Source organism: Triticum aestivum, chromosome 6D (assembly GCF_018294505.1).
Source record: "Triticum aestivum cultivar Chinese Spring chromosome 6D, IWGSC CS RefSeq v2.1, whole genome shotgun sequence".
NCBI lineage: Eukaryota > Viridiplantae > Streptophyta > Magnoliopsida > Poales > Poaceae > Triticum > Triticum aestivum.
The window spans coordinates 83351881-83364731 of NC_057811.1; the positions used below are offsets into that span (position 1 = coordinate 83351881).

General features: G+C 44.6%; 1 protein-coding gene across 2 annotated transcripts; it reads left to right on the forward strand.

Annotated features, from left to right (window-relative positions):
* Nucleotides 1-874: 874 nt before the first annotated feature.
* Nucleotides 875-3309, forward strand: LOC123141171 (uncharacterized). 2 transcript variants are annotated; one of them, XM_044560388.1, is made up of 5 exons: nucleotides 883-1649; nucleotides 1783-1859; nucleotides 1938-1998; nucleotides 2098-2323; nucleotides 2411-3309. In XM_044560388.1, the coding sequence occupies exons 1-5, from the start codon at nucleotides 1262-1264 to the stop codon at nucleotides 3084-3086; spliced, it is 1428 nt and encodes a 475-aa protein (XP_044416323.1). In that variant the 5' UTR covers nucleotides 883-1261; the 3' UTR covers nucleotides 3087-3309. The 2 variants fall into 2 exon arrangements, with proteins under 2 accessions (XP_044416322.1, XP_044416323.1); XM_044560387.1 differs by having other exon boundaries at nucleotides 875-1649; nucleotides 1938-2323.
* Nucleotides 3310-12851: the final 9542 nt, after the last annotated feature.

Sequence of the window (12851 nt, forward strand, 5' to 3'; positions counted from 1 at the left end):
GATCCAGTCTTGTCTATGCGTGTTTACAGGTTTGATCCTTCCAGCCTACGCTTTTCTTCACCGGCGACGGTTGTTCTTTTATTTCGTTGGTCCTGTGGGGCCTTTAGCACAACAATTTTCCAACTGTATCTACAATAATATTCTATAGTGTTGGTCCTGTGGCTCCGGTGAGGGAGGAACGATGACGACCTGTAGTCGTCGCTAGGTAGTTCATGAACATGGTTGTATATTTTTGGTGTTCTTTGTACTGCCACGACATATTATGAATAGATCGGAAGTTTCTCCCGCAACAAAAAATCCTTTATGTTTTTCCATGATGCCATCAAATAATCTTAAATCATGTAGATTCGGATGGGCATGACATCGTTTTTCTGTTCCTATAATTTTACAATCCTGCGAATAAAAAATGCAATATATGTGGTTTGGGGTGTAATAAATACATGGGCATGTATGTCATGAATTGACCAAAGACAAGACGCACATATCTGCCCCTTTTAGCTCATTGATCAAATAGCCAACCAAAGAGCCGGGGCAGGCAGCAGTCAACCACCAAAGCTTTGTTTCCATTTCACGGAGTGGCAGTTCAGATCCACACGACAAGGGGGTCAGTGTCCCAACCCAAAAGAAAATTAGGGCACAAGATGCTTTTGGAGACAGAGCCAGATTGGCAGATTGGGTCACATGAGCTACCCCCGCCCGCTCGTGCATGCAGCCTAGCCAACTGCAGGAAAGAGAGAAAACTTATGACAAAGATCTCACTGGCTCACTGCTGGTGTATCTGGGTAAAGTATGTTTGCAACATTTAGCTCATGAACTTAACCAAAAGCTTCTGTCTTTGCCTTCTAGGTTTGTAGCTTTTGTGGCTGTACCTACTTTACTCTGGTATGACTCATGCCTACATATATAGCTACCAACCAGGCACAAGGAAAGGGTCCAGAATTGCCCACATCAAATGCTGAATGGTAAACTGTTCTAGACCAGCCAATGTACAAGGAGAATGCCTGTCCAATTCCCTCATATTTTATTCCCACGTCACTAGATTGTTTATGCTTCCTCTCCCCTCACACACCAGTGGTTCAGTACATATCAATGTTTTAGTATGCTTCATATAATTGTTCCCCAATATCCCTAGGTCTCTTCTTCCTTCCCCTTTCCTACTCCTGCCTGCACGATTCTGATCCAGTCCAGGCGGTGTAGATCGAGAGAGAGAATTGAAAGAGGGAGTGAGAGCTAGCTAGTATATTTAGTGGAAGAAGGAAAGATGATAACTAGGGAGGAGGAGAGGATTATTGGAGATGTGGAGGACAAGCAGGTGCTAGCTAAGATCACCATGGATGACAGGAAGAGATCCATGAGCGGGAGCATGCTGGACCTCAATGAAGGCATCCATATGGAGAGCGATGATGGAGAAGTCGGCGACGACAACGATGAAGAGGAGGAGGATGGAGGTAGCACCACCGATGTTGCCGGGAGCCGGAGCTCCAGCAACAACAGCAGCACCAACCATGCTTTGGAGACCCAACAGGGTACCGGGGGTGGCGAGCATAGGGTGCGGCAGTACAACCGATCGAAGCTGCCTCGGCTCCGGTGGACGCCCGATCTTCACATGGCCTTCATACGCGCCGTCGAGAGGCTTGGTGGACAAGAGAGTAAGTACTAGAACTTTCTCATAACTTGATTTCTTGCGATGATCGGTTGTTTGTTCGTGAGATTCTATAATTTCATGATTTGTTTCACTGAATCTGATTAGTTTGCCACCTTTGATATCTTGTTTGTATATAGGAGCGACCCCTAAGCTAGTGCTTCAGATGATGAATGTTAGGGGGCTCAGTATTGCTCATGTGAAAAGCCATCTGCAGGTAAATCATGTCGTACAAAATTCAGTTAGTTCGCTTACTTCGCATATCACTCTCGGTATATGATCTATTTACTTTCAGATGTACCGAAGCAAGAAGCTAGACCACCATGGTCAACGGATCAGGGGAGCCATTTCCTCAGGTTCTCATCAATCCCAAAAATTTCGATCTAATTCACCTAAAACACTTGTGCTGATGAGAGGGTATTCTTCTTCTACATGTGGGCATGTGGCGAGCGCAGTATTTTCACCTATGGATTTCCACTCAATGAGAGGCGATCGACGCTTTCATGACATGCTCCTCCAAAGAGCTGCCGCCCTCTCCTCGACGGCGGAGCGCGGAGGCTTCTTTGTGTCGCGGAATGGCGGCGGCGGAGGAGGGAACACCAATAGCCGCCTCTATGGGATTCTCCAACACCACCACCTGCCATCTCCGATGCAATCTGGCTTCAAGAACGGAAGTTTCAGGTAAATTATATCACTAGACGTTAAACCTAGCCATTCTTCCGAGACGATCGATAGATCGAAACCCTAATTCACGATGAACATCTGCAGGAATCAAGAGTGGGCGTTCGACCACCGTAACATGATGGCCAGGAATGATGTGAAGGCCTCCTCGGCCACGCCGCACTTCTTCGCGTCCTCGTCCGTGAGGAGGTGGCCCTTAATCTCCGCGGTTGCCGGAGCCGGCGAGCAAATGCGAGATGAGAGCTTTGGTTATTTTACCGGCCACGGCTCTGGGCCGCTCTCGAGGGCCATGGCACCGGCGACGTCGGTCGTGCCAGGAGGAGGTAGCCATCGTCTCCCGTTTAGATGGCACGGCGGCGATGGCGGCAAGGGCGCTAAGGCCACATCATCAGATCCCGTGATGATCGTCGAAGCCCTAGATTCCCAGAAGCAGAAGCATCTTGAACAGCAGAGGGCTCTGATCACAGCAGCCGACAAGGCGCGGCTTCCGGCAGAGACGCCGGAGCTGGAGCTTAGTTTGTCGCCAGCCACGGCAATCGACGCCACAGATGGGACACCGAGCAAGAAGAGGAAGAAGAGCGCTGCTGCATCGAGGGAGCAAGAGCTGGAACATGCCAACAAGCTGTCGATCTCGCTCTCGCTCATGCCACCTGCAGCTTCCATGCCCATGCAGGGGCAGGAAAAGATAAGAGGGGGCAGCGTGGAGGCCGCTCTGGGGCAGAGTACTTTGGATCTGACCATGTCGATCAAGGCATTGGAGTGAGATCTTTCAACTACTTTGTGTCGAGGGTTGTCCAAAAATTGCACACTGATCCATGCGATCAGTTAAGATGTTAATTTAACCTTTGTCTCTCCCAGTACATATGGAGATATATGTCATGTTTGTTGGTAAATTTGTCTATGGAGTATGGACAGCCTCTCGATCGGTACCTGGCCACATGATCCCTGCCTTGTTCTCTTGTGTGACAATATTTTTGGGAGGCTAATCCTATCCAGAGACAAGTATCCATTATTGCAGTGCCAGGGCCAGTCCTTTTGAGGCTTACGAGTGTCTGTCAAAATAAGTTGCCCATACCCAGTTTATTCTGGCAGCCGGAGCTAAAACTTTAGTCTAGAAGCTTATTAGTTAAGCCTTAAGCCCCAAAAGAACTCGCCCTTAAGCTACACGCAACCATTTTTATTGTGAAATCTTAATCTTGAGGGTTTGCACGACGAAAAAAAATACACATGTCAGCACTAATTGCAGCAGTAATCTTATGGTAGACTGTCATCCAAATTAGTCGGACAAAGTCATTGTTCACATCTTCAAGTGGCTGCACACACAGCGGCGGAGCCAGAAAAATCGAATGAGGGGGGGGGGGGGGGGGGGGGGGGGGGGCTGGGGGGCAAGTGTTGCTAAGCCTTGTTGGGGAGGGCCAGTCCATGAAAATACATATCATTGTTTACATGCATATTAGGCTTAAATCGGTGATGTTAGGGGGCAGTCCCTACTGGTACCCCTGTCTCCGCCACTATGCACACAGAGGCCAGACTCCCACGCATCTATATACTACAATGAGCATCACATATAGTTTCAGTGGGAAGTCTTGTAGACAACCAACACAAGCTTGAAACTCTAATATTGTTGAAACCAGAGTTATTAAGAAAAATCGTATACTAACCCAATATAAAGAACCCAGACGGCCCGAATATGAGCCTTAAGTTGTGCGCTGCACTCCATCATTGCGACTTTTGGAAGTGTTTCAGGATTGTTAACCAACTTTGCTAATAAATTGGCCGCCTTCCCAAATTGCTACGACGGTCAGACTGTGGCTATTGCTCTTGCTGGTTTCAAAGGGGATTATTGACTCTTTCCCAAGAAAATATTTTGGCTCCCACTTGTTGGGCTAAGTCCCTCCACATGGAGGTGTGTTGGCAGCCCAACATCAGCCCATACAAGTCCAACAATGTGGACCGTTGATCTTCATTGCATCCAACGGTTGTGAGTGTTCCCTGATGAAGGGAGCAAGGAGAAAACCCTAGCCACTCCACCCCTACTGGTAGTGGCAGCCATTCGTGAGAATATGAGAGTAGACACAAGAGAGGAACACAACCTGTGAGAGATGTTGGGGAACGTAGTAATTTAAAAAAAAATCCTACGCACACGCAAGATCATGGTGATGCATGGCAACGAGAGGGGAGAGTGTCGTCCACATACCCTTGTAGACCGTTAAGCGGAAGCGTTATGACAATGGGGTTGATGTAGTCGTACGTCTTCACTATCGACCGATCCTCAGTACCGAACGTACGGCACCTCCGCGTTCAGCACACGTTCAGCTCGGTGACGTCCCGCGAACTCACGATCCAGTAGAGCTCGAGGGAGAGTTTCGTCAGCACGACGGCGTGGTGACGATGTTGATGAAGCTACCGACGCAGGGCTTCGCCTAAGCACCGCTCCGATATGACCAAGGTGGATTATGGTGGAGGGGGGCACCGCACACGGCTAAAAGATCAATGATCAATTGTTGTGTCTATGGGGTGCCCCCCTGCCCCCGTATATAAAGGGGGGAGGAGGAGAGGGCCGGCCAAGGGAGAGGCGCGCCCAAGGGGGGCAATCCTACTCCAAGTAGGTTTGTCCCCCACCTTTCCTATTCCAAGAAGGAGAAGGGGGAAGGAGGAGGTGGAGAGAAGGAAGGAGAGGGGGGCCGCCGCCCCTTCCCCTTGTCCAATTCGGATTGGGGCAAGGGGGGCCGCGCGCCACCTCCTGGCTTCCCTCTCTCTTCTCCATTAAGGCCCATAAGGCCCAATAGCCTCCGGGGGGGGGGGGGGTTCCGGTAACCCCCGGTACTCTGGTATATGTCCGAAACCTCCCGGAACCCTTCCGGTGTCCGAACATAGTCGTCCAATATATCGATCTTTACGTCTCGACCATTTCGAGACTCATCGTCATGTCCGTGATCACATCCGGGACTCCGAACTACCTTCGGTACATCAAAACACAAAAACTAATAATACCGATCGTCATAGAACTTTAAGCGTGCGGACCCTACGGGTTCGAGAACTATGTATACATGACCGAGACACGTCTCCGGTCAATAACCAACAGCGAAACCTGGATGCTCATATTGGTTCCTACATATTCTACGAAGATCTTTATCTGTCAAATCGCATAACAACATACGTTGTTCCCTTTGTCATCGGTATGTTACTTGCCCGAGATTCGATCGTCGGTATCTCAATACCTAGCTTAATCTCGTTACCGGCAAGTCTATTTACTCGTTCCGTAATGCATCATCCCGCAACTAACTCATTAGTCACATTTCTTGCAAGGCTTATAGTGATGTGCATTACCGAGAGGGCCCAGAGATACCTCTCCGACAATTGGAGTGATAAATTCTAATCTCGATCTATGCCAACTCAACAAGTACCATCGGAGACACCTGTAGAGCACCTTTATAATCACCCAGTTACGTTGTGACGTTTGGTAGCACACAAAGTGTTCCTCCGGTAATCGGGAGTTGCATAATCTCATAGTTATAGGAACATGTATAAGTCATGAAGAAAGCAATAGCAGTAAACTAAATGATCAAGTGCTAAGCTAACGGAATGGGTCAAGTCAATCACATCATTCTCCTAATGATGTGATCCCGTTAATCAAATGACAACTCATGTCTATGGCTAGGAAACTCAACCATCTTTGATAAACGAGCTAGTCAAATAGAGGCATACTAGTGACACTATGTTTGTCTATGTATTCACACATGTACTAAGTTTCCGGTTAATACAATTCTAGCATGAATAATAAACATTTATCATGATATAAGAAAATATAAATAACAACTTTATTATTGCCTCTAGGGCATATTTCCTTCAGTCTCCCACTTGCACTAGAGTCAATAATCTAGTTCACATCGCCATGTGATTTAACACCAATAGTTCACATCACCATGTGATTAATATCCATAGTTCGCATCGCCATGTGGCCAACACTTAAAGGGTTTACTAGAGTCAGTAATCTAGTTCACATCGCTATGTGATTAACACCCAAAGAGTACTAAGGTGTGATCATCTTTTGCTTGTGAGAGAAGTTTAGTCAACGGGTCTGCCAAATTCAGATCCGTATGTATTTTGCAAATTTCTATGTCTACAATGCTCTGCACGGAGATACTTTAGCTAATTGCTCCCACTTTCAATATGTATCCAGATTGAGACTTAGAGTCATCTGGATCAGTGTCAAACTTGCATCGACGTAACTCTTTACGACGAACTCTTTATCACCTCCATAGCCGAGAAATATTTCCTTATTCCACTAAGGATAATTTTGACCGCTGTCCAGTGATCTACTCCTAGATCACTATTGTACCCTCTTGCCAAACTCTTGGTGAGGTACACAATAGGTCTGGTACACAGCATAGCATACTTTATAGAACCTATGACTGAGGCATAGGGAATGACTTTTCATTCTCTTTCTATTTTCTGCTGTGGTCGGGTTTTGAGTCTTTACTCAACTTCACACCTTTGCAACACAGGCAAGCACTCCTTCTTTGACTGTTCCATCTTAAACTAATTCAAAATATTGTCAAGGTACATACTCATTGAAAATCTTGTCAAGCGTCTTGATCTATCTCTATAGATCTTGATGCTCAATATGTAAGCAGCTTCACCGAGGTCTTTCTTTGAAAAAAACTCCTTTCAGATACTCCTTTATGCTTTCCAGAAAATTCTACATTATTTCCGATCAACAATATGGCATTCACATATATTTATCAGAAATGTTGTAGTGCTCCCACTCACTTTCTTGTAAATACAGGCCTCACCGCAAGTCTGTATAAAACTATATGCTTTGATCAACTCATCAAAGCGTATATTCCAACTCCGAGATGCTTGCACCAGTCCATATATGGATCGCTAGAGCTTGCACATTTTGTTAGCACCTTTAGGATTGACAAAACCTTCTGGTTGCATCATATACAACTCTTCTTTAATAAATCCATTAAGGATTGCAGTTTTGTTATCCATTTGCCAGATTTCATAAAATGCGGTAATTGCTAACATGATTTGGACAGACTTTAAGCATCGATACAAGTGAGAAAATCTCATCGTAGTCAACACCTTGAACTTGTCAAAAACCTTTTTCGACAAATCGAGCTTCGTAGATAGTAACACTACTCTCAGCGTCCGTCTTCCTCTTGAAGATCCATTTATTTTCTATGGCTTGCCGATCATCGGGCAAGTCAACCAAAGTCCACACTTTGTTCTCATACATGGATCCCATCTCAGATTTCATGTCCTCAAGCCATTTTTGCGGAATCTGGGCTGATCATCGCTTCCTCATAGTTCATAGGTTCGTCATGGTCAAGTAACATGACCTCCAGAATAGGATTACCGTACCATTCTGGTGCGGATCTCACTCTGGTTGACCTACGAGGTTCGGTAGTAACTTGATCTGAAGTTACATGATCATCATCATTAGCTTCCTCACTAATTGGTGTAGGAGTCACAGGAACAGTTTTATGTGATGAACTACTTTCCAATAAGGGAGCAGGTACAGTTACCTCATCGAGTCTACTTTCCTCCCACTCACTTCTTTCGAGAGAAACTCCTTCTCTAGAAAGGATCCATTCTTAGCAACGAATGTCTTGCCTTCGGATCTGTGATAGAAGGTGTACCCAACTGTCTCCTTTGGGTATCCTATGAAGACACATTTCTCCGATTTGGGTTTGAGCTTACCAGGATGAAACTTTTTCACATAAGCATCGCAACCCCAAACTTTAAGAAACGACAACTTTGGTTTCTTGCCAAACCACAGTTCATATGGTGTCCTCTCAACGAATTTAGATGGTGCCCTATTTAACGTGAATACAGCTGTCTCTAATGCATAACCCCAAAACGATAGTGGTAAATCGGTAAGAGACATCATAGATTGCACCATATCTAACAAAGCACGGTTACGATGTTCGGACACACCATTACGCTGTGGTGTTCCAGGTGGCGTGAGTTGTGAAACTATTCCACATTGTTTCAAATGAAGACCAAACTCGTAACTCAAATATTCTCCTCCACGATCAGATCGTAGAAACTTTATTTTCTTGTTACCATGATTTTCCACTTCACTCTGAAATTATATGAACTTTTCAAATGTTTCAGACTTATGTTTCATGAAGTAGATATACCCATATCTGCTCAAATCATCTGTGAAGGTCAGAAAATAACGATACCTACCGCGAGCCTTAACATTCATCAGACTGCATACATCAGTATGTATTATTTCCAACAAGTCTGTTGCTCGCTCCATTGTTCCGGAGAACGGAGTCTTAGTCATCTTGCCCATGAGGCATGGTTCGCAAGCATCAACTGATTCATAATCAAGTGATTCCAAAATCCCATCAGCATGGAGTTTTTCTTCATGCCCTTTACACCAATATGACCTAAACGACAGTGCCACAAATAAGTTGCACTATCATTATTAACTTTGCATCTTTTGGTTTCAATTTTATGAATATGTGTATCACTACGATCGAGATCCAACAAACCATTTTCATTGGGTGTATGACCATAGAAGGTTTTATTCATGTAAACAGAACAACAATTATTCTCTAACTTAAATGAATAACCGTATTGCAATAAACATGATCAAATCATATTCATGCTCAACACAAGCACCAAATAACACTTATTTAGGTTCAACACTAATCCCGAAAGTGTAGGGAGTGTGCGATGATGATCATATCAATCTTGGAACTACTTCCAACATACATCGTCACCTCGCCTTTAACTAGTTTCTGTTCATTCTGCAACTCCTGTTTCGAGTTACTAATCTTAGCAACTAAACTAGTATCAAATACTGAGGGGTTGCTATAAACACTAGTAAAGTACACATCAATAACATGTATATCAAAATATACCTTTGTTCACTTTTCCATCCTTCTTATCCGCCAAATACTTGGGGCAGTTCCACTTCCAGTGACCATTTTCCTTTGCAGTAGAAGCACTCAGTTTCAGGCTTAGGTCCAGACTTGGGCTTCTTCACTTGAGCAGCAACTTGCTTGCCATTTTTCTTAAAGTTCCCCTTCTTCCCTTTGCCCTTTTCTTGAAACTAGTGGTCTTGTCAACCATCAACACTTGATGCTTTTCTTGATTTCTACCTTCGTCGATTTCAGCATCACAAAGAGCTTGGGAATCGTTTCCGTTATCCCTTGCATATTATAGTTCATCACGAAGTTCTAGTAACTTGGTGATAGTGACTAGAGAACTTTGTCAATTACTATCTTATTTGGAAGATTAACTCCCACTTGATGGAAGCAATTGTAGTACCCAGACAATCTGAGCACATGCTCACTGGTTGAGCTATTCTCCTCCATTTTGTAGGCAAAGTACTGTCAGAGGTCTCATACCTCTTGACACGGGCATGAGTATGAAATACCAATTTCAACTCTTGGAACATCTTATATGCTCCATGGCGTTCAAAACATTATTGAAGTCCCGGTTCTAAGCCGTAAAGCATGGTGCACTAAACTATCAAGTAGTCATCATACCGAGCTTGCCAAACATTCATAACGTCGGCATCTGCTCCTGCAATAGTTCTGTCACCTAGCGGTGCATCAAGGACATAATACTTCTGTGCAGCAATGAGGATAATCCTCAGATCGCGGACCAAGTCCGCATCTTTGCTACTAACATCTTTCAACTTAGTTTTCTCTAGGAACATATCAAAATAAACGGGGGAGCTACATCGCGAGCTATTGTTCTACAACATAGATATGCTAATACTATCAGGACTAAGTTCATGATAAATTTAAGTTCAATTAATCATATTACTTAAGAACTCCCACTTAGATAGACATCCCTCGAGTCATCTAAATGATCACGTGATCCATATCAACTAAACCATGTCCGATCATCACGTGAGATGGAGTAGTTTTCAATGGTGAACATCACTATATTGATCATATCTACTATATGATTCATGCTCGACCTTTCGGTCTGAGTGTTCCGAAGCCATATCTGCATATGCTAGGCTCGTCAAGTTTAACCCGAGTATTCTGCGTGTGCAAAACTGGCTTGCACCCGTTGTATGTGAACGTAGAGCTTATCACACCCGATCATCACGTGGTGTCTCGGCACGACGAACTTTCACAATGGTGCATACTCAGGGAGAACACTTATACCTTGAAATTTAGTGAGAGATCATCTTATAATGCTACTGCCAATCAAAGCAGAATAAGATGCATAAAGGATAAACATCACATGGAATCAATATAAGTGATATGATATAGCCATCATCATCTTGTGCCTTTGATCTCCATCTCCAAAGCACTGTCATGATCACCATCGTCACCGGGGCGACACCTTGATCTCCATCGTAGCATCGTTGTCGTCTCGCCAACTATTGCTTCTATGACTATCGCTACCGCTTAGTGATAAAGTAAAGCAATTACAGGGCGATTGCATTGCATACAATAAAGCGACAACCATATGGCTCCTCCTAGTTGCCGATAACTCCGTTACAAAACATGAACATCTCATACAATAAAATATAGCATCATGTCTTGACCATATCACATCACAACATGCCCTGCAAAAACAAGTTAGACGTCCTCTACTTTGTTGTTGCAAGTTTTACGTGGCTGCTATGGGCTGAGCAAGAACCGTTCTTACCTACGCATCAAAACCACAACGATAGTTCGTCAAGTTAGTGCTGTTTTAACCTTCTCAAGGACCGGGCGTAGCCACACTCGGTTCAACTAAAGTTGGAGAAACTGACACCCGCCAGCGACCTGTGTGCAAAGCACGTCAGTAGAACCAGTCTCGCGGTAAGCGTACGAGTAATGTCGGTCCGGGCCGCTTCATCCAACAATACCGCCGAACCAAAGTATGACATTCTGGTAAGCAGTATGACTTGTATCGCCCACAACTCACTTGTGTTCTACTCATGCATATCATTGCTACCTCTTGAGCACTGCGTTGGTTTTCCCTTGAAGAGGAAAGGGTGATGCAGCAAAGTAGCGTAAGTATTTCCCTCAGTTTTTGAGAACCAAGGTATCAATCCAGTAGGAGGCTACGCGCGAGTCCCTCGCACCTACACAAACAAATAAATCCTCGCAACCAACGCGATAAGGGGTTGTCAATCCCTACACGGTCACTTACGAGAGTGAGATCTGATAGATATGATAGGATAATATTTTTGGTATTTTTATGATAAAGATGCAAAGTAAAATAAAAGCAAAATAAAAACGGCGCAAGAAATAGCTTGTTTTCGGGAGATTAATATGATGGAAAATAGACCCGGGGGCCATAGTTCACTAGTGGCTTCACTCAAGAGCATAAGTATTTTACGGTGGGTGAGCAAATTACTATGAGCAATTGACAGAATTGAGCATCGTTATGAAAATATCTAGGTATGATCATGTATATAGGCATCACGTCCGAGACAAGTAGACCGACTCCTGCCTGCATCTACTACTATTACTCCACACATCGACCGCTATCCAGAATGCATCTAGAGTATTAAGTTCATAAGAACAGAGTAACGCTTTAAGCAAGATGACATGATGTAGAGGGATAAATTCATGCAATATGATAAAACCCCATCTTGTTATCCTCGATGGCAACAATACTATACGTGCCTTGATGCCCCTACTGTCACTGGGAAAGGACACCGCAAGATTGAACCCAAAGCTAAGCACTTCTCCCATTGCAAGAAAGATCAATCTAGTAGGCCAAACCAAACTGATAATTCGGAGAGACTTGCAAAGATAACCAATCATACACAAAAGAATTCAGAAGATTCAAATATTGTTCATAGATAAACTTGATCATAAACCCACAATTCATCGGTCTCAACAAACACACCGCAAAAGAAGATTACATCGAATAGATCTCCACAAGAGAGGGGGAGAACATTGTATTGAGATCCAAAAAGAGAGAAGAAGCCATCTAGCTAATAACTATGGACCTGAAGGTCTGAGGTAAACTACTCACACTTCATCGGAGAGGCTATGGTGTTGATGTAGAAGCCCTCCGTGATCGATGCCCCCTCCGGCGGAGCTCCGGAACAGGCCCCAAGATGGGATCTCGTGGGTACATAAGGTTGCGGCGGTGGAATTAGGTTTTTGGCTCCGTATCTGATCGTTTGGGGGTACGTAGGTATATATAGGAGGAAGGAGTACGTCGGTGGAGCAACGTGGGGCCCACGAGGGTGGAGGGCACGCCTGGGGGGTAGGCGCCCCCTACCTCGTGGCTTCCTGGTAGCTTTCTTGACGTAGGGTCCAAGTCCTCTGGATCATGTTCCTTCCGAAAAATCACGTTCCCGAAGGTTTCATTTCGTTTGGACTCCGTTTGATATTCTTTTTCTGCGAAACTCTGAAATAGGCAAAAAACAGCAATTCTGGGCCGGGCCTCCGGTTAATAGGTTAGTCCCAAAAATAATATAAAAGTGAATAATAAAGCCCAATAATGTCCAAAACAGAAGATAATATAGCATGGGGCAATCAAAAATTATAGATACGTTGGAGACGTATCAAGCATCCCCAAGCTTAATTCCTGCTCG